Here is a 23,963-nt window from a genome sequence, read left to right as displayed (position 1 = left end):
CGCTCGTTTCGATGAGCTTTAAAAAAAATGAAATTGGCATGATTTCCAAAAGTGTTGATTTACCACAGCCTTATTTAAACAATATTCTGCTTCTGTGTAGAATGTATGATTTCCAACGTATCTTTTTTTTTGCTCCAAATTCTTTCATGCTCCATTTTAAAGACAAGTGGGTAGTTAATCTAAATAACATGTTACTTTAGAAGGAAATGTTTTCATGGCCTCCACTGTCTGTTTTTTTCCATTCAGTCAGTGAGGACATTGTGTTTGAGAGGAGCACTAACAATGCTGTACAAATGCTGCTGTCTGGAGGCAGTCTTTCTTGGAATATTTTACATCCTGTTCTGCTTTTATTTCTTTGAATGGGGTCCTCCTCCCAGTGGGTCAAATGTAAAAGCCTTTCTTACCTCACCTTTGACCTCCAGCTGTCATTAGGGCTCTGATCTCTGACATTCCGCTGTGTCTGAGAGTGTGTTAATGGGGTGAACAGCATCCCTGCATACTGACTGACCACCAAGACACTCTCACACACTGATAGTCTTGAGCTCATAAACACACACACACACACAGAGGAATTGGACTGAACTCTGAACTCGTCATCCTGATGAATACTTCCTGTCTGCCACGGCTTTCCTGTTTCCTGCCACCAACATTGTGCTCTGCATGTCTGTGCCTTGATTGGTGCATTCCAGTGTAAATGTGTCTCACCACTGAGCACCATCCCTGCCTCATTTCCAAGTACTCCGAATGTTTCGGCTGCTTCGGTGTCAAATAACCATGGCGATGGAAAAAATGCAGTCCATATTATCTCACGGTGGAGAAACCTGAGAGAAGGTCACGAATGATGTGTTTTTTTCACTTCACAAAGTATACACACGTTGGTTGACAGAGTGAAACAAGGCAAGTTATAGCGTTCTCGGAGATAAGAAGAAAGGAGAGGGATTTTAAATATTTTAGAGAGTTGGAGGGAAGAAGGAGTTAACAGCATTCCCACACTAGAGACTTATGAAGCATTCAGCTGCCATAGCAACAGTCAGAGTGAGTCACTGGTCTGTTAAGCTTCAGTGCTGACCCCCTCGCTGTCTTCCCCTCTCTCCCACTCTCTCTGCTTCTTTCTCCCTCACCCTCACACACACACATTTAAAAACAGAGTAAGTAAGACTGGGCCTCCTCACTGCACAAGTGGCATTGTAGTCTAAGGAGCTTGGCCCAAAAAAGATTTGTGGACTGCATGTCTTTTTAATGCAACATCATAAGACCGACTAAATGCCAATGAACACAGTAAGTTTCCACTAATAAGACGGACAAAAAGGGTGGGCGGTGCCTCTTTCCAAAGCAGTTCAGTGTTTCACAGGAAGAGACACTCATAGAGGTCACGATGAGCTTTCCATATGTCATTGTCATAATGAGAGTATTTCAGCAAACCAGAGCAAGAGCAGTTGATTTTAAAGATTAGTCAATCAGCCAGCCGCTCCAGTACCAGTAATCACTGACTCACAGGTTTTCAGTGCAGTGACTCAGCGAGGTGAAGCAGAACACTAATTATGAGACATTATGGGCCAATTACCATCTTTTGTCACACTAAAAAAAAAACTTTTTTAACACCAGCCTTTTTTTTTCCATTAAAAAGCGCCTTAAGTGACTCTCAAGTTGTGCTGCAGAATAGGTGTGTTTACTGGAGACAGTTGTGTTTAATTAGTTAGTTCTTTTACAAGGGGAGATCCCTGTTGTTTCTAAATGCAGACCATCTACCACAGCCTCCACGTTTATTTGGGATGTTAACATCCTTTTTCCCCTCTGCTTACCGCTGGCCACATGCAGACACACACAGTACACACAGACATGGGTTTACAACCGAACCACACACCATACTGATGCCTGGTTAGTGTTATCTGACTCATTTAGACAGAGATTATAGGGTCTGTGTGCTGACTGACTGCCTGACTGATTGATTTAAAGCTAACACGGGAAAGCTTCTGTCAACATTGTGAAGAAGCCGCCAGAAGGTTCAATCAAACGCAGTAAACGGTAGTTTAAATGAATATCATCTCATATGCCATTCACACCATATAGATATATTTTCCTGCAGATTTTCTCGCTTCTGTCTGTGTTTCATTTAAAAGCAAAAAGGCACTTACAGACGGTTCTGGTTAGCTTTTCTATAAATGTCATCCCTGCAAAACGTCACAACAAAAACACAAACAACAGGAAGTGCCTCCAGAGTGTATCTGCACACCAGAGCCCCACCCATGGGCGAAACAATAGTCTTTAAAGCAACGGTCTCTCAGGTCAGGTTCTAGAAAAGCTATGCTATTTAAACGTTCTATTCTTCCCGTAATCCTCAGGGAGTCCACTACACCGAAGAAAAGCCTGAACACTCTATCAGATCTGACCTTTAGATCTGTAATACATGTGTGCTGTGGTGCACAGACAGACGTGGGTCTGCTCACACATGAGCACCCTGTCGGTTATGAAGAGTCCCTTCCTCTCCTTGTGCATGTTTGTGCCATTGTGTGCAAGTGTTCTACAGTCAAAAGGAAGAGGATTTATAGTATATGCACACCTACATGCACCAGCTTCAAGCTAATAATAGAAGCACCCAACGGCTGAGTTCTTAAGAAATAATCTGTCAGCATGTTGGTTATCAGATATTCATGCTGTTCACAGTCTGCCAAAAAACTACAAAGGTTTCATTAATACAATAGACTTATGTAACTGGAGCCCTTTTTGAAAAGCACAGAATCACCACAAAAACGTCTAATTTTAAACACGAGGGTGACTTTATTGCACCGTGTTGTAGATCATGTGACTGCTGATTAGATATTTGAGCACTATTTGCCTGCTTTGACATGTACCACTTATCATGCATCATCAAAGTCTACTTCCAAAATCTGCAGCGGCTCCTCTCTGATGGAGAAGACAGCTTCAGCGGTCTCGTGCCTGAGCACAATTACAAACACCTATCTCATTTCCACAGCTCAGGCCCATTTCTCGCCAACAGTCCCACTCCCTCACTATCAACCCTGCCCGCTATATTTAGCACCATGCTACATTAGCACTCCACACTCCATTGAAAATGTACGGTACAGCAACAGTGTTGATAAGAGTGCCGCGTTTTCTTTCTTCATGCTCGTGCACACACACACACATACACACAAATTCAGTACAAAAATTAACACACTTTTTTCATCATATTTCTCCCCCTCCTCCCCTTTCCTCCCTCTCATCCCTTTGTCCATTGTTTTCTCAGTAAGTTAAAATTCCTGAGCTGTGACCTGTTCCTCCCTTAGCTCCCTTTCTCCTCTTTTCCTCGCTCCTCCTGTCATAGCTTGACTTCTACTTCTTTTCTCCTGATTGTCAGTGGTTGGAGTTGGTCAGTGTACATCAGAGGTTTGTGTGTGTGTGTTTGCCGGTCAGCTCCAGCTGATAGATGCAGTCCTTTTATAAAAGTGTGTATCTGCGTGTCCATCGAGGTCTCACTCAACAAAGCAAGGACACTTCAATTGGACGGGCCACAGAAAGCTTTTTCCCCCCTTCATCACACCTCCCCTGACCTCTCGTTACACACATGCACACACACACACACACACACATACACACACACACACACACACACACACCTCCCAACCAGTGAGCCCAGAGCAGGAAGCACAGTCCCTGAGGGAGGGAGGAGGGGTCAGGAGGAGGGGAGCCATAAACGCCCCCTCCCTCCCCTAGCGGGAGAGGAGGAAAACTTAACTTTACACACTTTTTTTTCTCCACTGACACACACACACATGCACATGCCTACAGATGGTGAACACCCACCAACTCATAACGTCCTGTTCCCCTGCTTCTGGGAGGATTATGGATACACACATGCTGTGGAGTATGTCTGGGGGGAAACTTTCTCACCCAGCTGGCTTTGGCACCATTTAAAGAGGAGCTGATGGTTCATAAAGCGGACGGAAAAGAAAAAAAGAAAATCCGAGCAGAGGAAAGAAAGCCTCCTCCCTCTCACACTGTCTTTCTTCAGAGTGAGGTCATCCAACGAAGGGATCTGCTGTGGACAGGGCTGCCTGGTCTGGACCTGATCAGAGAGCCACAGACTAGGTTCTCTCCTCTCCCTCCACCTCCTTCTCTGTTCCCAACTCCTCCTCTTAGTTAACTACGTCCATTTTTTTCTCCTTTTCCTCCGTATCCATTGCATTTTCTCTCAAAACAAATTGGAACATACACAGAAGAGAATGGAGGATTTGGCCGAAGGCTGTGTGGATTTAATTTGAAGCAGGTTTTTGTGTGTGCAGCCCTGAAGAGTGTGTTTCTTCTCAACCTCAGGTGTTTCAATGGCGTCAGTTGGAGAACCTCTACTTCAGAGAGAAGAAGTTTTCGGTGGAAGTTCATGACCCCAGGAGGTAAATTTATATCACACTTTAAAGCATGAGTTAAATTGCTTGATACCAGTTCTACTTTAGTGATTGCACGCTGTTTCTATTGAATTTTCTCCAACTAATATTTGGAGTGTTAGAATTTTCCCCTCTGTTATGGACACCTTCCAGTAGCTTTTACTGTAAATCACTGTGCCATACGTGAACGTGTTCACATTCAAACTACAGGGCAGAAAATGAGCGATTGGAATCTAATTCACCAACACTTGCAGCATTTGTCTTGGCAATAGAGCAAGATATTGGTGATGTCCCAGTGGAGCCTGACACAGATTGATAGGCTGATTGTTAAGACATTTGTGCAGCCACATGCATGCACAAACACATGTGCATTTGCACACACACACACGGAGTAAGCCCTTGATAGTTGACCACAGAAGGATAGATGGCCGTGCGATAGCTGTTGTGTGGAGGAAGTGACCTCTCTTGTGTTTATTTAAAATGGCTGTATATGTGGAGTGTTATTCTACAGATGGAGGGAGGGAGGGAGTGGGAGAAAAAGAGACAGACAGGGTGAAACAGAGAGCAGTGGTGTTTTCTTTAAAGGAAGCTGTCATTAGGGTGAGCTGGTCTGTTGCTCAGCTACAGATGTCTGTTTAAATAAGGAGGAGTAAACAATTTCTAACATCGTGTGTGGCTTTGCAAAAAAATATCTATGAGATTTGCTCTCTCAAGCCTCTGATATTTGTCCTCTCTCTTAATAGCCACTTTGGTAATTGTAGTATTCGTGGTAGTGGTGGGGTTGTCAGGTGGGAGTGTTTTCACTGTTTTAAGTATGTGGCCATCCTTTGTATTCAGTGTATATAAGGAGGCCTTGTGTCCGCTCTTACTGTAGGGCGTCGGTGACAAGAAGGACGTTTGGTCACAGCGGCATCGCTGTGCATACGTGGTACGCCTGTCCTGCCCTCATCAAGTCCATCTGGGCCATGGCCATCAGCCAACACCAGTTCTACCTGGACCGCAAGCAGAGCAAGGTCAGTGATGCCCACCACATGCACACACACACCACAGACTGCAGACCCCATTAGAAATGTACACCAGATTCAGCGGACTCGGTAAGAGTGTTGCAATTAAACTGACAAACCTTCTCCTTTCTTGTCTCCACAGTCTAAGATCCATGCAGCGCGGAGTTTGAATGAGATCGCCATAGACCTTACGGAAACAGGAACTCTGAAGACCTCCAAACTAGCCAACATGGGAAGCAAAGGCAAAATTATAAGTGGCAGCAGCGGCAGTCTGCTCTCGTCAGGTCAGTCGGCGTGTGTGTGACATTGCTTGAGAGGGAATGAGGCTCCGACAAGCAGGGAGGGAAAAGATGGATACGTGTATAAGTCGTTGTCTTTGCATGTGTGGTGGCGAAGGGGAGTTGACAACTGGAGAGCCAGAAACAGCTGCTTCTGGAAAGAGGCCATTGATTCTCTCCTGACACACACACACTGTACACACACACACCCCCCACCCAGTGTCTGTCTGTATGTATGGAGCACCACACCCACCCTACATGTCACGCAGACTCATCCTCCAGAGGCCCCTGCCCCCTCTAAATTTAGTGGGCGAGGGAATGAAAAGGGCAGCAGGTCAGTGCACAACTTTTCCACGGCCTTTAAGACAATGCTTCAAAATGTTGAACGAGTAAGAGAGTATGACAGGAAGATATGTACATGAACTAAATTTAGGAGTATAAAGGGTGCCCTTTTAAAAGCAGACAGCCATGTAAAGTGAGTAATTAGGCTGAATAGAAACACAAATACGGAAACTTGACTCGCTAACGCTGCATTATTCACTTCTGAAATGGCATGCACTGTCGAGACCAAAGCAGCATCATTTATGAATGTCGAGGCGAGCATGTGTGTCTGTACATGGCTGTGGGGTCATCTATTTATATATAGCGGTCTGCACTGAATACATTTCTTTAAGTTAAAATGTCCTGCATGCTGTCCTCATTTTGATTTCTCCACAGCTCATCTGTTTTTTTCCTTTTCTGATTTAACATCTCTCCCTTATCCTTTCGCCTTATCTCTTCGGCTATCAATTCTAGTCTCCTAATCTCCCCTTTTCTCCTCTCTTTGTCGCTCTTTAGTTCCACTATCATACATAGTCTTAGACTTATCTCTCTGCATTTTGTCACTTGTCTTTTAAATTGTCGTGTCAATGTGTTGATTTTGTGATCCACTGCTGACTGGAGGCCATCTCTGCCCAGCAACATAAACATGTCACAGGAACTGTGACTCCACATGATGCACCTCCCCTCTCCGCCACAGCCAACACGTCTCTGTCTGACTAGCTGTGAGCTGTAAGGACGCTGCTAGTGTTTGTGTACCTGCAAGACTATAGAAACATTGAACTTAAATATTGACTTGGAACAGAAGTCGATGAAATGTTTCTTTCTGCCACCACTGTCTCAGCAGTGGCTAGTTTTGTATTGTTAGTTTGACCGCACAGTCGGGGAGAGAGCTACAAACAGAACGTGTGGGGAGGGCGTATGTGTTTTACAAATAAGACTGGCACCATCTCAGAGCCTTGGAGATTGTGCGTCACAGACTTTGTCCTAAACTGCCCCTTCCTTGAAACACTCACACTCGCATAAACACACCACTACAACTCAGTTTCCTTATCGAAGCCTTCCATTCACTTCCCTGTAAACATCCTGCGAGGAGAGCAGGTGCATGCACAAATTTCTACCTCCCCTCCGTAATTTGCCTCTGAAGAAGTCCCCACAACTCCAAACACACACACACACACCTATGTTTCTAACTATCAGCTCACGTTAGGTGTTGTGTGTACCCTGCAGGCTCTCAGGAATCGGACAGCTCTCAGACAGCAAAGAAGGACATGTTGGCAGCACTGAGGGCCAGGCAGGAAGCTCTGGAGGAAACCCTAAAAAAGAGACTAGAGGAACTCAAGAGCATCTGCATCAGAGAGGCGGTATGAGAAAACAGGAATGGCAAATGTTTTGAAAATCACAATACTTTTTAGCTCTACTTTTCTAACTTGTCCCCTTGTCGCCTTTCATAGGAGCTGACTGGGAAGCTTCCTAAGGAATATCCTCTGGATCCAGGAGAGGAGGCGCCCACAGTCAGACGGAAGATCGGTACCGCCTTCAAACTGGACGAGCAGAAAATTCTTCCTAAGGGAGAGGTGAAGCTGCAACTCATTGTTCTTCACATGAAGATTTTAGCCCTCCAATCTCCCCACGAGAGGTCATCTAGTGGTCTCAGTATTTGAAGTACATGTGCCAGGCACTGTGCTGCAGTAATTGGAATATGTCAAATGTAGCACTAATTAGTTAAGAGTCCATTTAACCCAGCTGTAATCTTAGTGATGTATTTATTAGCACTATGGGCATTATAGATCAAAACTGGTGTTTAAAAGCTCCTTTAGTTTTACAGTGCAGGTCAAGGGCTGTTCATGATTAACTTAATTTAAAAACCATATACTCATATAATAGTTTGGATGATGATCGACATAATGATAATGTTAACTCATCCCTATTCAGTTGTTAAGTAAGGAAAGGAAACGGAGAAAACTGAGAAGCCACAGTCTGAGACGTTTTGGACCCTGAAGCAGCCGTTTTACTGCATCTTTGTCTTTTTGTGCCACGGGTAAATTTTCCAGAGCAGCAGAACTTCTAAAAATAGTCTGGCAGCGTTCTCGCCACAGGAAGTGGTGATAGTAGGATTGTATGCCTGTGTGTGTGCAGGCGTGGGTGTGTGTGGGTGTGGGTGTGTGTGGGTGTGTGTCGCTGAGGTTGTATACTTTGAAAATAATCCAGAGACACAATATCACGAATCTGCCTCGCAAGCAGAAAGATGCTTCTTAAATTCACACTGAACACCTGAAACTCACACGCTCGCACAGAAACAGAAGCTGCTCTGGCAGTGGTGTGATGAGGTTGTTAGAGTGAGGGATTCCTCAGAAATGAGGTAGTCCAGTAATATGTTGACGCAAGTGAATACATCATCGCTCTGTCTCTCTGGAGGCGAGTGAAATCATGTGTATGTTCTCACATATTGAGTGATATTTCCTTTGTCCATTCTTATATTCGCAAGTTTCTATTATACTGTCCTATTCACTAGCACACTACACCCAATATATATATGCAGTAAACATATAGGCAATACATTCCCAGCATGACAGACTGTGTTTTACTTGGTTCAACTCTTAGCCTCTGCTCCACAAATCTCAGAAGAGGTGTACAGGAAGGGAGGATGGATTGATGGAGAAATGTTATTATTGGGGGACAGAGTGTCTCAATAGAGAATATCCAGTGGTGAGAAAATGCCGGGCTGCCACACAGATAAATGATTTCTGCAGTGTGTTTTCTCTGGCAAGGCTTTGTGTGTGTGCGTCTAACCAAATACATTGCTCGGGCACGTTACAGTCTGAATACGTGTCTGCAAACCTTCCCTTGTTTTTGTTGGATTGTGCGGAGATTTCAGTTGCTCAAACTGTGAGCGAATCCAGTATGTTTGTGCTTGTGTTACTCCGAGTTTGCACTCATGTTTGTGTGTGTGTGTGTGTGTGTGTGTGTGTGTGTGCTGATTCTAGGAAGAGGAACTGGAGCGGTTGGAGCGGGAGTTTGCCATTCAGTCCCAGATTACAGAGGCAGCCAGGCGTCTTGCCAGCGATCCTCACGTGAACAGTAAGAAGCTGAAGAAACAGAGGAAGACTTCTTATCTGAATGCACTGAAGAAGCTCCAGGAAATTGAGAACTCTATCAATGAGCACCGGGTCCGCTCTGGCAAGAAGCCTACGCAGAGAGCGTCGCTTATCATAGAAGGTATATACTCCTATTCAGAGGGAAATCAAATTGCTTTCATATCTCTTTGTTTCTCGCTGTAGTTGCCACCACACACAGAAGTATTCTTCTCAAGTGCTTTTAGAGTAATAGAAGTCCATACATTATACAGTAGAGCTTGATCTATTCATGATTGTAAACATGGAGCTTTTAATCTTTTATATTTTGTAATTGTACGATCTCTAAGCCCTAGTCTTTGTGTCTCTATCCTATAGAGGCTAATATTGGTTCTGAAGACAGTTCATTGTCTGACGCACTGGTTTTGGATGATGGTGAGTCTCTAATCCTTCTTCTGCCAGAGTTTAACAACAACTTGCTGATTCTTCATGATCTTAATTGCTCCAACTAATTCCACTACTCTATTTCAGATGATCCTCAAGTCACAGGTACTCCCACCTTCTCTCCAGTAGCATCGCCTCATAAGGGCCTCCCTCCTCGACCGCCGTCTCACAGCCGGCCCCCTCCACCACAGTCCCTGGATGGCCTGCGACACCTGCACTACGCACGCCCCGACTACGATAAATCACCCATCAAACCCAAGATGTGGAGTGAATCGTCACTGGATGAGCCCTATGAAAAAGTCAAGAAACGCTCCTCTCATTCCAGGTATGAGGGAGTTTATCTCATCTAGCTTAAGAATAGAGCTGCTATATATTAACGCATGTGTGAGGCTGCCGAAAATGACTTTAATCAAGTGTTAAACAGCCACAAGTGCATTTAAAATAGACTAACTGTGTGATTATTGGAGTATGAGGCACGCCACATGAGTATACAAGTGCATCTCGAGTTGCCTGCCTGAACTATCTTGCAGGCTTCGCTCCATTTGTCTTTAAATATTACTGGGAACTGGCTAACATCATTTTTTTAAGATGGAACAGAACAGAGTGAAACAAAAACATGATTGGTTGACGCTGTATGTCTCAAATATGGTTTGACCACAACTCAAGAGTATATGTAACATTAATAAAAACATGACTTATAAATATGTTTATTTTCCTTGCCTCTTTGTCATGTCACAGGCGTTTCCCAAGCTCTGGCACTGCAGAAGCAGGAGGTAGTAACTCTCTGCAGAGCAGCCCCATCAGGAGCCTCCCTCACTGGAATTCTCAGTCCAGCATGCCCTCAACCCCAGACCTGAGGACCAGGACCCCACACTACGTACATTCCACTAGGTGAGTCTTCAAGCTCTTTACCCTCTCAATAAGAGATTATATGTAACTATAAAAATGACAAGAAGCTGCCATCTCTACGGACAGTTTGTAGCCCAACTGAATGGGAGTACAGCGCTTCCTTTCCTTTAGCTTTTCTTGGAAAACAAAATCACTTGATTCTATGTTATTAAATTCAGCCCTTATATTCAAGTTTTTTGTGATTCTGCATCTCACAGGTCAGTGGACATCAGTCCCACACGTCTGCACAGTCTCGCTCAGCACTTTAGGAACCGCAGCTCAAGCCTTGAGTCCCAGGGCAAACTGTTGGCGCCCGACCCTGACACACACCCACACACTCTGGGAACACTGGGGAGCCCTGACTTTTTCCTGGTCCCAGGACGCAACTCCAATGGCTCTGACCCACTGGACGACTGCTCATCCTGCACCAGCCAAAGCAGCTCAGAGCATTACTACCCCGCTGGTGGACCGCCCAGCAGCAACCCCAACTACTCCACGCTGGGAGAGGACTCACCCTCGAAAGCCCGGCAGAGGCAGAGGCAAAGGCACAGGTTAGGGCAGGAGAGATGCAAAGTGGCTTTATTTACACAACTCCTTTTTGACAATATGTACTCCGTATGAAGAAACGGTTCTTTCATGACATGGATGTATGCGCTTACCTTTCCGTTCTCTCTCCAGGTCTGCAGGTCACCTGGGTTCCTCTAACTCCGGCTCCATGCCAAACCTGGCAGCTAAGAACGGCTCTGGTGGAGGCTCAGGTGGAGGTGGGATGGGAGGGGGACACCACGGAGTCTACCTCCACAGCCAGAGCCAGCCCTCCTCCCAGTACCGCATCAAGGAGTACCCGCTATACGTGGAGGGCAGCCCCAACCCCGTGGTGGTGCGCAGCCTGGAGAGCGATCAGGAGGGACACTACAGCGTCAAGGCCCAGTTCAAGACCTCCAGCTCCTACACGGCCGGTGGACTGTACAAGGAGGCCTGGGGGGGAGAGGAGGGAGGAGAGGGGAGCGGCCGACTCACGCCGTCACGCTCTCAGATCGTACGGACTCCGTCATTGGGGCGAGAGGGTGGTGGAAGCGGAGGAGGGGGGAGGGCAGCGGTGTCTGAAGAGCTGCGGTGCTGGTACCAGAGGTCCTCAGGGAGCCTGAAGGAGAGGAGTCACTCACACTCGGGATCTACTTGCTCCGAGACAGGGTCACAGCAAGGCACTCTGGGACACGGTCGAGGGAGTAGAGTAGGGACACTCGCCAAGTGCTCACCAGGTGAGACTTCTTCATTTATTAACATTGTGTCATCGTGCGTAGTTAGTTCACAGCTTCACACTGTTCCTGTTTATTTAGGTTGACATTTGTTTATTTAGAGGTTGTAACATTGATATCAGAAAAGACAAACCCCCCATGTGAAACCCATGACCTTCATATTATGAGACTGATACCCTGCCTACTGCACCACCATTGCTCTAATAATCACATAGAGCACCAGCTCACTTATAAAACACTTGTTTTCAAAAAAAGCATCAAAACAATCAACTATAAAATGTATAATGTGTAAATGACATGGATATTCTTAATCTTCTGTGAGTATGAGGAAATCTGGACATTTAGAATCAGCTTTAAACTGCATATGACAAGCAGTTATTCTTGCTTCCTAGATTTAAATTACACAAATACTTGTGTGGAACAACACAAGATATGAAAACACTTTGCCCCACGTGAAGCTCAAACTCATGACCTTCAGATTATGAGACTGACACGCTGCCTTCTGCGCCAACAAGGCTTGTGATCGAGAGAGAGAGAGCACTCTCACTGACCAATCCGTACCAAGCCCAAGCATGTTTGAGCCCAAGTCGTTTGCTTGACTAGTGTGAGCGCTCCAACACAGCTGGGTCAGACTCGGTCACGCTTCACACTCGTTTTATGGCAATCGAGCTTCGGCACGACACAATGACATCACTAAAGCCTCGACTACGTGTTTGCTCTGTGTCTCTCCATGTGTGTATATGTGTCTATTTGTGTCTCTCTATCTGATGCTGCATGCGGTGTATCTCATTAAGCATAGCTAACTGATTGTTTTCTCCATAGCTGCTTCCCCTCACAGCCAGAGGAGTATGACGCCCTCCAGTGAACACGCAGCCACACCAACGCCCCCCTGTAGCCCACAGCACATCCTCAACTGGCAGAGCGGGTAAGAGACAGACAACACACACACACACACACACAGCGGCAGCAGCAGACCGGGTTGACAAGATGTTTGAAGCCGGTTATGAATTTACATTACTTTAGGACAAACTGCATCTTGGCTCCTCAGCTTCTTTCTCTCCATCTTTTAAACCAAACCTCACTCCAACATCCTCACAAGCTTCGACTGCCTGTTTAATCTGTCATCTGATATTGTTTTACACGGCTGAACTAATCCTAAAGAATGGTTTTAATGTGATTTGGGTTTAACATTATTTTTAAAACCTTTATCGTGTCAAATGATGTCAATCCTCTTTGACTTTTCATTCCCTTCTATGTGTTATTGATTCCCTCACCGCATCTTTGTTCTTTGTTTCTTCACTCTTTCACGTCATCTTCCCTCTGATTACCTTCTCTTCATGGAAATTTCTCTAATTACCTAATATTTGTCATTTTCTTCCTCGTCTCCCTCTGTCTGCACTAACCCTCCTTTCCTTGTGTGTGTCCTCTCTCCTGGTTTAGAGGCACAGCAGACAGCTCTCCTACTGAGGACGTCTGTCAGTCTCCCCCTCAGCCCAGCTCTGATGCATAGAGGTACTGTCTGTGGTCTCGGCCTCTCAGTGGTCTAAACCTACAGTGTACTGTTCAGGAAACACAGCAGCAGCATAACAGAGAGAAACGTACTTACACTCAGACTTTTTTATTTATAGAAATCTGTCCGTGCACAATTTTAAAAGCATTAGGCTGCAACGCTACTTAGTCACTTTCATCATCAACTGCGGGGGGCTGACAAGAGGCAAAGTGGACAATTTCTTGCTCTCTGATGGTGGCAGTATCTGTGTCATGTACTCCTTCTCCGGCTGTATCTGTATCTGATCTCTGCATGTGCTCTGCTCTGTGGTCTGACACCGACACTGTGGCTAATTCCTTACAGGATTTACTAATAGAAATGCTTATTGTCACCATGTGCTGTGTGTGTTGTGATAGAGAACATCCTTTAACAAAACGGTTGCAAGCAGCAGATACATCCTTGAAATCTATGACTTGTTTGATGACTCGGCCTTTGAACAGTTCTCTCTGAAGTCCTGATCTGTGTCTTCCCCTGCAGGTCTTTCAGTGACAGCTGTTTTCTCAGCAGCCCCCTGTGTTCAGAGCTGGCAGATGTGCAGTGGTATGGACATGATAAGGCCAAACCTGGAACCCTGGTCTGAGACCTTCCCATAGGGCCCAGAAAAGTCCCATTGCCCTCTCCTACTGCCTTTCCACTGTCCCTCACTACTACCCATCGACAACCAACAACCTCATCCTTAAGGCCCTATGAAAACCCTGCCCTGAGCGGACTGGCGGACTGGACATGAGCCTCCCTCCTTCCTGAATCCTGCCCTCCATCCATCTCACCACCTCTTTATTACGCCCCTCTATCACAGCTCAGCTGGACAGGGACACACTCGCTGGGCTCTGATAAGGGCTGATTTCACAGGACAGGCTGAGAAGTGCCACCTCAGCTGTTGGACTGTTGCCCTGCAGCAGCATCGAGCCGTTCTTGACTCAGCCTCAGCACACAAGCAATGGGGCAAGGGGGAAAAGGAGTGATGGAAAGACAGAGCACAGAATAAAAAAAATATCAAAAAAACAACTCAAACTCGACAGAACCGACATCGGCCATTCCAGGATCTGTTCATATCTCATCTTTGGTCCCCCGACCTAACTGACTACAGTGCACTGCCACCCAATCAGAGGATACTTATTGGATTTGAGCCAGCAGTTTAAACCAATTCCCAGGCCCAAATGAACTGTGTTGGATTTCATTATTCCCATTAATGTTTTTTTTTTTCTCCTCTTTTTTGCTTATTTGTCCCTGCATATTTATGATAAGAGAAGATGACGCAGACTTTTCAAAAAAATCTGGATTAACAAACATTTAGATGACAAATTCAACTCCTCTCAGTTTAACCCACAACCAAAGACAATTAACTGTAATGACTGCTCACACCAGGGTTCCTGGGCTGGTGCCACAGCGTCAAGTGTATGAGAGGGAATTCACAGTAACAATATCCGGATGGTTTATGGGACTCTACCTGGGATACTGATGAAGACTATAGCAATAACAAACATATTACAAGCATATGAACTGGTTTGAACCTAGAGAGTGAATTGAAGCAGGCTGTGTTCTCGGCCCTGTGATGCTTGGAGAGAAGAAAAGATCATGGATGCATCATGGGGAGACTTTGGAGTTGTGGTTATTGGGTTTGGCATTAATCTATGCTTATTTCAGTGACTTCATTTTTATAGTTACTGCGACATTTGATTTTGGCTGTAGCTTTGATATCGAAAACAAGACATTCTGATTCCACCGTCTCACATTTTTCATTTTCACCCTGGTTGGGCATCTGTTGGCGTTACCTGTGCTTGATATTGAGGCTGTTAAAAATAAATAAAAAATGGCCTCATTTATATAGGCTGTTCAGTGACAAATCTCTTATCGTGAATCATCTTTTCTATCACTAGTATCTCTTCTTCTCCGTTGGTCTTGACTCTGTACAGGTTCTTCTCACCATGCGGAGTATCTGTCAGTCCCCTTTTGGAGCATTGTGCTTTTCTCGTCTTTCTGTCCGTCTCTTCAACATGACAGGAGCAACCTGGCTGAACACAGAGAGTCTGAACTTGCTCATATTATCGGCAAACACTGAGTACAAGTTTATCAGCGCCAACATGTTGGTGCTTTACATTTGTAGTGTAATTCAGCACTGGAATGACCACTCCTTCAAGCTACAAACTGTTAATGCCATTCAGTAAAGAATACCATCTAAAGCCACTGTTTAAAACACTAGGACTTCTCTGATGATTTGGCATCAAGTTTAGTAGGAAATCATTCAAATGTACTTTGAAAAAGCACAACATTAACAGTGTAAATGAGGGCTGGACCTACAGTTGCTATGTTCTCATTTTCCACTCTCAATGTTTGAATAAGGAGCTGTATCAAAGTGCATAAGATGAGAGTAAAAAAAACAGAACAGACAGGACAAACAGACATTGATGAATTTGTCGACAATATGTCATAACCCACTGTCAGGGCAGAAGAGAAGTCATAGCCAGAACTGAAACAACCTTCTTTCAAAATTTCGAAATTCTTTAACATCCCAATCAACAATCATATAGGGTTAAAAAAGCACACGTGTAGAATTCTGCATGTTTTATTTGTATCTAAATCAACTTCCCTCATCTTCCCCCAACCAGAGTCAATGTTAAGAATAATTTGTGTTAAATTGTCTTAAGAGCATGACGGATGCTACATCTCAGTGACGGAGAGAAGTGGACAGGTTATCTTCAGTCGTATGGCACCATTATGTCTGGATGAATGGTGTAACATGTTTGACGGCGTGGGAGGAACGGTACGCATCTCACCATGTCCTTCATAGTGTTGTGTTTTCCTTTATGCACTGATTGTTGTAATCTGCCACTTTCTAGCCCATTTAAATAAGAAGGTTTAGCCCACTACCCTGCATGGTTGGTTCTCCTTATCCACCCATGCCTGGTCACATTTGATCACACTTTATCCAGGACTGGAACCAGCACCGCCTGGTTACCGCCTCATGGGAATGAATTACTAGTGTATTCAAGTCACTTATTAGAGTACAAGTTTGCCCCCGCTTTGCTCACTCGAAGACTTTGCCCATTGTTTGCGTGCTAAAGATCACAACCCCATGCATGCCCTGCAGATCCACTGAAAAACATCCCCAAAGACATTCAGCGTCTGACTTCTGTATGCTAACATTAGCATGTTTTGCTCCATCGTGTTTCCTCGCCTCCCCCAAGAAAGTCCTTGACCTTGTGGTAATCTCTGACCTCTGAGCCGGATGTGATGAAGTGTGACGTCCCCTTCCTCTGTAGCTCCAAACACCATATTTTCTGTGCTCCATAGAAATGTATGAGGTTTTTGTAATACTTCCCAAGAGAAATGAACTAACTCTTTTATCAGTCTTTTCCTGTATGTATGGAGGGGCGTCGTACGGTTTTGTGGGGTTTTTAACATTCACATTCATTGTTTTAACAATGTTTCATTTTATATGAACCAGTGTTGGGTTTTTTTTTTTTTTTAGTTCTGACATTGTAACAACGCTTTCAGGTGCTACAAAAATGACCAGTTACTGCTTCGTCACATAGGATCTAGACATGTTCATTGTTATCAATAGATTCAATTACCAGATGTGCAAGATGAAACTTATTTTAACAGACAGTTTAATAGTAGAACACTTCCCCAACCAGACAATAGAGCATGTAACTTGATTTTATCAGTTCTGTTCAACTGTAACAATACATTAAAGGTGTTGTAGAAAAAAATGTGGAATTGATTAAAAAAAAAAAACTGAATTCCACAGTTAATTTATTCTTTTTTTTCTATTAAAAATTTGTATAGTAACTTTACATTTTTCAAAACTGTGCTGTTGGAAATTGATGATGAATTTTCAAGACGAGAAGCAGTGGTGGTTCTTGAGAGTAAGAAAAATAAATTATTGATGAATGTTCTCAAGATTATGCCTTTTGTCTGTTTTTTTCCCCCCAGCCTGTCTGCTATTTTAGAAAATAAAAAATACATCGATATTTAGTCATACACTCACTCCCAGGTGGCTGGGATCAGATCCTTCTAGGCCATTCCGCTGAGAGTATCAGACTTATCAAAGGGGATCCCCTGGTGGAGTCACTGCTTCCTCTCCTCCGGACACACTCACTCTCTTGTCATCACATCCAGGCCTCAGTCACTTCCCTCTCTGGCCTCCGAGAGAAGGGGAAGATTTTCCTGTGGGGCTCAAAGGAAGAAACACTAAAGATAAAAGATATTACTCATCGCCTAACCATTAAATTAAACAGCTGCACAAATGCATCCGGCCAGGCGTTTTTTTCACACGTCGCTGATTTGCAGACAATCTCGTCACATGGTTGGCAGCCACCTCTGATCCCACTGAACAACCTTTTCTGTGTATAAATGTAACGTGGAAACATTCAAGTCTACTTGCAGGAAGACGCAGACATCTAAACAAATGGATTGTTTGTCATAGAATACCAGTTAAACAGACTGCAAACACACTTAGAACCACACATAGAATAGTGGTTTCAGTTGTCAGCGTCTGAGGACACCCGACCTCGTCACCCTGCTTTCTTTTATTCTTCTTCTGTGTCCATTTACTAATGAATCCCATGTTTCTCTTTGTACTCGGTTCCCATAGCAGTGCTCCCAACCAGGCAACAGCTGGAAGCTGTTAGTCAGACATGCCGTGAGAAAGTAGCTCCTCCGTGATTTTTTTTCTTTCTTCACTCTTACAAGTCTGTTTGTGTGTGTGTGTGTGTGTGTAGTGAGTGTGTGAGTGCTTGCTTTATATCCTTAATAAAATCCTCCATAATTTAAATATATTAAAACACACCAAACCTTTCAGTGTTGGACATCTATCTTTGTGAGGACCAGTGTGAGGTTTAGACCCTAAAAGTGCAACATTATGGCATTTTGTTAAACCCTTTAAAGGGAAAGTTTTGGGTCTTGGTTGATGGTTATTGTCAGGATTCGGTTTAGGGTGAGGATAAAGGTAAAAAGTGAATATGTGAATGTTGAAATTAAGATTAGTGTGTGAACTGAAAGGATCAAAGAAAACTTACTAAAACAAACCATTTATTCACACTCAATGAGTGAATTCCCTTGAGAGAGTCCGGGTGCGGTCTAAACGTTGGTAGTTAAATCATTGCAGCCTAGTGAGCCGTAATTTAATATACTTCATCGATTTCATATGCAGTCGGCAGACAGCTCAATGCTGATGTGAAACAATTTCATCATCCATTCTTCCATTTAAAAGAGGGAGTTGATCTGTGGATCAGGCTGCACAACATGACGAATTAGAGGCAATGCTGCCCTCTAGCGTTGACAACGGAGCAGCAAAATTGGAAAGGAATGAGATTTAACAGATAATGTGCTCAGCTGTGAAGTGTTAAGTCACCTCTTTGTGTTGTATGCACCATTACTTGTTTTACATGCTGTTTAGTTTTGTAGGTTTTAACTTTGGGAAAGGGACTGTTTAGGAATCCCCAAAAGAAAAGCGATACTGAATTTCACAATATACAAAACTGTTTCTTCCAGCCCGATTGCAGGACTTTACCACCATACAGACGCTGATCAAAAACAGTAACTGAGTTTACAAAAACGCTGCGCAAGCAGGAGTGTGTCTTCTCAGATCTTTCACAGACTGAATTCCACTTGTTCCAGAAGAGGCCCGTTGGTTTCATCTTGCTCCTGTCCAGAAATGAGCAAAAAAAAAACATTCAGAACCAAATAATATGGACTGAAAACGATGCTTTTTTTTAAAGCTGGTACAGACTTAAACTGTAAAAGTATTGCATTGATCCAATCATCTATAGTTACCTGTGAGAGGCGGCTGTAGGTCAGAGTGTGGGGGGCACTGTAGCGACGCAGGCCTCTCAGCGACAGGAAAAGTATGTAGACGGACGCCAGAAAACACTGTACATGAAATGCTATGGAGCTCCCCTTTGCAACATATGAACCAATACGCTGGTGAGACAAATGAGGAGAGAGAGAGAGGGGAGGACAGTTCATTCACCGCTCAGGAAGCAGACGAAGAGATGTTGTTGTGCAGGGCTACTGGTGGATATTTTAGAACATCAACAGAATGATCTTTACACGGGATGTGATTAAGGAATAAGAGAATGACCTGTTGGCTTGTGTTGAGTGCAGCAGGCTGTGTGGACGCGAGGCTGTTGGCCAGCAGAGCCGAGAAGCCAAACAGTAGACTAAAGAGGTTCAGACCCATCAGAGCGATGATCTGTTCAACATTAATGCACAAATTAGCAGCCGATGACGTCAGCATGAAAGCCACATTAGAAAGTATTACACAAGGTATTTACCTTTAATTTATTAGCTTGCCTCTGAACCTCCACTGCCAGACATCCAGCAGCCACGTACTGTAACAACACACACATTTATTTGAGTATTCTCTCTCTCTCTCTCTCTCTCTCTCTCTCTCTCTGAAGTGTATATCAGGTTGTGGACTCACACATAGGCTTGAGAACACTGGTGTTGTCATGGAGACCGAGCAGTTGTAGCTCACACATACATGGGTGACGGTGGCCAGTATGCAGGCTAATGCACTGAGGATCTGCACCGCCTGAGGGGGAGCACAAAGCAAGAAGCAGGCAGTTTAAATGCTTAAAAAAAACGTTCAAAGATTATGTTCACCAACGGTTTGGAAGCAGGCGAGAGTGTGGCTTCTCACCCCAGTGAGTAAAAGTCTGGTATTAACCACAGTCCCAAACCAGCGATGAATCCTGGCATTGATTATTTCCCCGTGATTGATATCCTGGGTCAGTGGGCGGGTTGAGGGCGCCTCCTTGAAAAACACCTGGTACAACCCCTCCTGGAACATGTTCTGCGTCATCTGTTGTGGAAGGAAACAGTTAACTTGTAGGACAACAAAAAGAGCGTTGAAAAAGAATCAGTCAAACACACAACCTTTGAATCAGTTTCACGCTTGAATTTAGTCTGCCGCTTACCTTGTTGTAAAGCTTTCACTCATTTATCCACAGGCATCCTTCATATCAACACCAAATAAGAAACATTTAAACAGATTGTATTCTCACTGCTGTTATTATTCCACCGTGGAGTGAAGCAGATCCAGGGGGTCAAAGTTCAATTGAGTCGGCTGATGAAAGGGTTGAAGTCCACCCTTCAGGAAGTCACACAGGGAGATGATTGGTCATGACAAAAGAGCCTATCAGCTGTTAGGCAAAGGTTGCTGTGACATCAGAGGACTGGTTTCATTTTAGAGGCAGGCTGAGATTCTACTTTGTGTCCTAACTCCAGTTCCCACTCACGTTCATTACTAACCCTCATATTCATAGTGCAAAAACCAAAGTACAAACTAGTTTATAAAATACACAAACATGTTGTAAAGCAAAATGTATACACACTGTTTTTAACTAAAATAATTAACATTTAATCAGAAAATATGTCAAATAAGCGCAAGCTACCACAGAATAATGTTTTCAAAACTACAGGCTAAGATATTATTAACACAATATATACATTATATAAACATAATGTGGTTAAGAATTTAAAAGTAAACAGGATTACAAAGATAATATAAAAATTGGGTCATTTGAAAGGTTTTTCTAGTGTTTTATTTAAGAGATATGTGTCAAATCAGCCAGCTAGCAGCCCACACGCCGTTCTATGACATTTATGAAAAAGAATGGTAGCACTGCATCATTCTAGGTTCATTTTTGAGGTAATTTATTCACACACGCTGACATGGAGTCTGATGTAAGTGCACTGTAAGTATGAGCTCACCACTTCCCTGCCGTTGCAGTAAGCTGCCTGCTCACTGCTGCTCATTATCAACACAGCAAACAGTGTTTGCATGTATGTTGTATGTGTGCAATCAGATCTTTGTTTCATATTTAACATGTTTTTAATGCCAAAAGAGGAATAAAAACACAAAAATTAGGTTGTCTTAATTAATGCATGTAAGGGTTGAATATCAATGTAATTGTTGACCCACAGAGTCAGCAACAAGCAAGTGCTAGAAACAAACCATGGTTGGGGAACAACACAGAATGCAGCAGAAAGAAGTTATGCAGTAGTCTGAGGACTTAAAAGCCGATGTTCCAGGCTCCGAAAGTCCTGGTCCTCACCTGAGTATGAGGACTTGATGGAGCTGTGCCAAGAAAGCAGGTACACACAAATGTGTGAATACAAATTGTTCTTTATGATAATAAGATTAACAATTTTTAAAAATAAAAAAACACTTTATTTGACGAGGAGTTTTAACTAAAATCATAAAACATGGTGAATTATGTTAAGAACACAGATTAAGATGTTGGTAAATATTGCATGTATTATACAAAATTAGGATTAGGATTAAAAAGATAATAGTTATTTTTTTTTTTTTTTTTGCCTGAGCTCTTTGGGTAGATCTAATTTATGACCATAAAATATGTTTGTAACATCCAGTATTTATGATTAGAAAGAAAGCAGGAACATGTGTAACTGGCAGAGAACGACAGTCCAGTAATTTGTTCGTTCGCAGCCACCGTAGCTCTCCTTCTCCCTGGCCACGCCCCCCCAGTAGCCCGTAAACAGCTAGCTGCTAATTAACAGCGGCTCCGCTTCTTTCTCTGTATAACAGCCTCCTCGGAGCGGAGGTCGCCGTGTTCCTGTTTCTCGTCTGCTCGCTTAAAGGTGCCTACGGACGCTTCGTGGTGGTGAACGTGTTTCCTCCTGAAGGTCCGTGTTGTTGGGAGAGAGAGGCTGCTCGCTGCAGAACACAAAGGTGGAGCTGCACCAGAGTCAGCCCCGCCCAGTTGGTGCAGCCCCGCCCATTGATATACTTCCACAGTTAGCCTGCCCCAAGTGGAGGCAAGTGGTAGTACTCTCTGGATTTAAGAGCTCTAAGGAAGTGATTGACGGCTGTAAGTAACCCAACGTAACATAAACATAATTATTAAGTGTTTAAAGTGTTTTCCAAGACATATGTCATTATGTTGAACGTTTATCTTGCAATGTGCGGTAAATTCTGCGGTAATTACACTCGGTAATTACGGTACATGCTAACGTAGGTAGTGTGGTAGACTTTCCCAGTGCACTTGATTAGCACTAAAAAAAATTAAATTAAATTAAAATGTGCTCAGTGTATGTATCATGAGAACTTATAGTAACCTTTTTTCCTATTGAAAACGTGTGCTTGTGTGTGTTTGACCTGCACAGATGCATCAGACAATACTTAGGAGAGGGCAGGATCCCCTTGAGGACCTCCAGCAATGCAGCAAGTGTTGCAGTGGCTTTCATTGCCCTTTCTGCAAAACAGTATTTGCCCATTTGTACCAGGTGAAGTACCACATAGAAAATCACCTGAGTACTGCTATAAAACATGAAGGTACGTATACATTATTTCAAGTTTGTCAAGTCAGTTCCCTACTGTTCCGTATTCTGTGTGTGTGTGAGTGTGAGTGTGTGTGTGTGTGTGTGTGTGTGTGTGTGTGTGTGTGTCCGTCCATCCCCCACACAATGTTTAGAACTGTATGGACCCTTCTGTTGTTTGCATGTCTTGGCCTTCCTTCACAAACCTTCAATCAGTGTATACTTTTTGCCAATATGAATATTTAGTCATTTATTTTATGTCAGTTTTTCTTTTTTATTAGCAATGAATAACGTAAAATACAAGGCAAGTACTTTTCACAAAGGACTTGAAATTCACGCAGTTGGGCTGGTATGGGGTGATGTCTGTTGTGCTACTTTCTATGAAGCATCACTGTACACAAGACAGTTAATCAAATCAGTTTTTTCCATTTTAGATTTTGTAATTGTGAAATGCAACCTGGGCTGCAGGGAAAATGCACATTTCCACTGTTGCTATTGTGAGTCATCTGTACTCCGGAGAATCGCTTTAATAAAACATCTCAGTAAATGTAAGCCAGCACAGACAGCACCTCTTCCTCCTCCACCACCAACACCACCACCACCAGCAGCAAAGACAGCTCCTCCTCCTCCTACTCCTCCACCACCAACACCACCACCAGCAAAGACAGCACCTCCTCCACCACCACCACCAAAGACAGCACCTCCTCCTCCACCTCCACCACCACCACTAGCAAAGACAGCACCTCCTCCTCCTCCTCCTCCTCCACCAGCAGCAGCACAAGCAACACCGTCGTCGTCATCATCAGGACGCTTAAAAGTCCGCCAGCAGGTGAAAGTGACATGCAACCACTGTGGCATCACATTAAATAAAAAGAACTTGCAGGTGCATATTAATAGAAAACATAGACCAAAAGTTATACAGATTTCAGAGACACGGCACCTGTCATGTCAGTGCATTGATGCACAGAAAATGTGAAGTACACCTTGGTTGCCCAGGAGCCAGTTTTTTGTTGATAATTATTTTCCTTTGCATTATGTTCATTATTTTATCTGTTTGGTTTAGTTTGCTGATCTTTGTGTTTTCTATAAAATGTAAAATAAAATCATCAATGATGTATATCTTAAACTCTCATTCATTCATTCATTCATTCATTCATCTTCAATATCACTTATCCTCACTCGGGCTATGGGGTGGCTGGAGTATGTCTCAGCAGACTTACTCAGAAAGGCAGGGTACACCTTGGGCTAGTCACCATTCAATAACAGAGCAAAGAATATACAGAGAAACATTCACACTCCTTTTCACACCTACAGGCCATTCAGCAATTATCCTAACCTGTATGTCTGTCTAAACATCCTCATAATCCATACAGCTATTCAATGCTACGAGATACAAGATTACAAAATAACTTGTCATTTCTCATTCACAAAGTAATACTGTTACCAAAACAATGGTATCCCGAGATATTTAATCAATAATGC

At 43.7% G+C, this 23,963-nt stretch overlaps 2 protein-coding genes across 11 annotated transcripts in view; one reads left to right on the top strand and one right to left on the bottom strand.

The window, feature by feature from the left end:
- The window catches only part of frmd4a (FERM domain containing 4A), a 96,437-nt gene extending 79,341 nt beyond the window's left edge, over positions 1-17,096 (top strand). For 6 of the 10 annotated variants that reach the window (XM_084018462.1, XM_084018464.1, XM_084018456.1 and 3 more), the window contains exons 12-25: positions 4,315-4,391; positions 5,254-5,395; positions 5,529-5,670; positions 7,213-7,346; positions 7,437-7,559; positions 8,970-9,201; positions 9,435-9,491; positions 9,588-9,825; positions 10,239-10,391; positions 10,607-10,939; positions 11,067-11,650; positions 12,470-12,572; positions 13,674-14,985; positions 15,025-17,096. In XM_084018462.1, coding sequence (XP_083874588.1) covers positions 4,315-4,391; positions 5,254-5,395; positions 5,529-5,670; positions 7,213-7,346; positions 7,437-7,559; positions 8,970-9,201; positions 9,435-9,491; positions 9,588-9,825; positions 10,239-10,391; positions 10,607-10,939; positions 11,067-11,650; positions 12,470-12,572; positions 13,674-13,776 — 2,421 coding nt within the window. In that variant the 3' untranslated portion in view covers positions 13,777-14,985; positions 15,025-17,096. Of the gene's footprint in view, positions 1-4,314; positions 4,392-5,253; positions 5,396-5,528; positions 5,671-7,212; positions 7,347-7,436; positions 7,560-8,969; positions 9,202-9,434; positions 9,492-9,587; positions 9,826-10,238; positions 10,392-10,606; positions 10,940-11,066; positions 11,651-12,469; positions 12,573-13,087; positions 13,160-13,673; positions 14,986-15,024 lie in introns of all 10 variants that reach the window. The other 4 variants (XM_084018463.1, XM_084018460.1, XM_084018457.1 and 1 more) reach the window with 2 other exon arrangements.
- A 1,136-nt stretch (positions 17,097-18,232) lies between these two features.
- Positions 18,233-20,336, bottom strand: tmem253 (transmembrane protein 253). The gene is made up of 7 exons (XM_084017547.1): positions 20,117-20,336; positions 19,840-20,001; positions 19,621-19,731; positions 19,472-19,528; positions 19,279-19,389; positions 18,972-19,118; positions 18,233-18,842 (listed from the first exon to the last, which is right to left on the bottom strand). Exons 2-7 carry the CDS (start codon positions 19,999-20,001, stop codon positions 18,789-18,791), a joined length of 642 nt encoding a protein of 213 aa, XP_083873673.1. The 5' UTR covers positions 20,117-20,336; the 3' UTR covers positions 18,233-18,788.
- Between the last annotated feature and the right edge of the window lie 3,627 nt (positions 20,337-23,963).

The sequence above is a fragment of the Eutrigla gurnardus genome (assembly GCF_963514095.1).
Source record: "Eutrigla gurnardus genome assembly, chromosome: 9".
NCBI classification, from domain to species: domain Eukaryota; kingdom Metazoa; phylum Chordata; class Actinopteri; order Perciformes; family Triglidae; genus Eutrigla; species Eutrigla gurnardus.
This window is presented reverse-complemented; position numbering and strand designations above follow the sequence as displayed.

Bases quoted from the DNA above. Each gene is read 5' to 3' on its own strand.
- tmem253 (XM_084017547.1), bottom strand. From the start codon at position 20,001: ATGACGCAGAACATGTTCCAGGAGGGGTTGTACCAGGTGTTTTTCAAG. The intron at 19,732-19,839 runs GTGAGAAGCCAC...GCTCCCCCTCAG, and splicing joins CCAGACTTTTACTCACTGGG to GCGGTGCAGATCCTCAGTGC. The intron at 19,119-19,278 runs GTCATTCTCTTA...TTGTCTCACCAG, and splicing joins CACTCAACACAAGCCAACAG to CGTATTGGTTCATATGTTGC.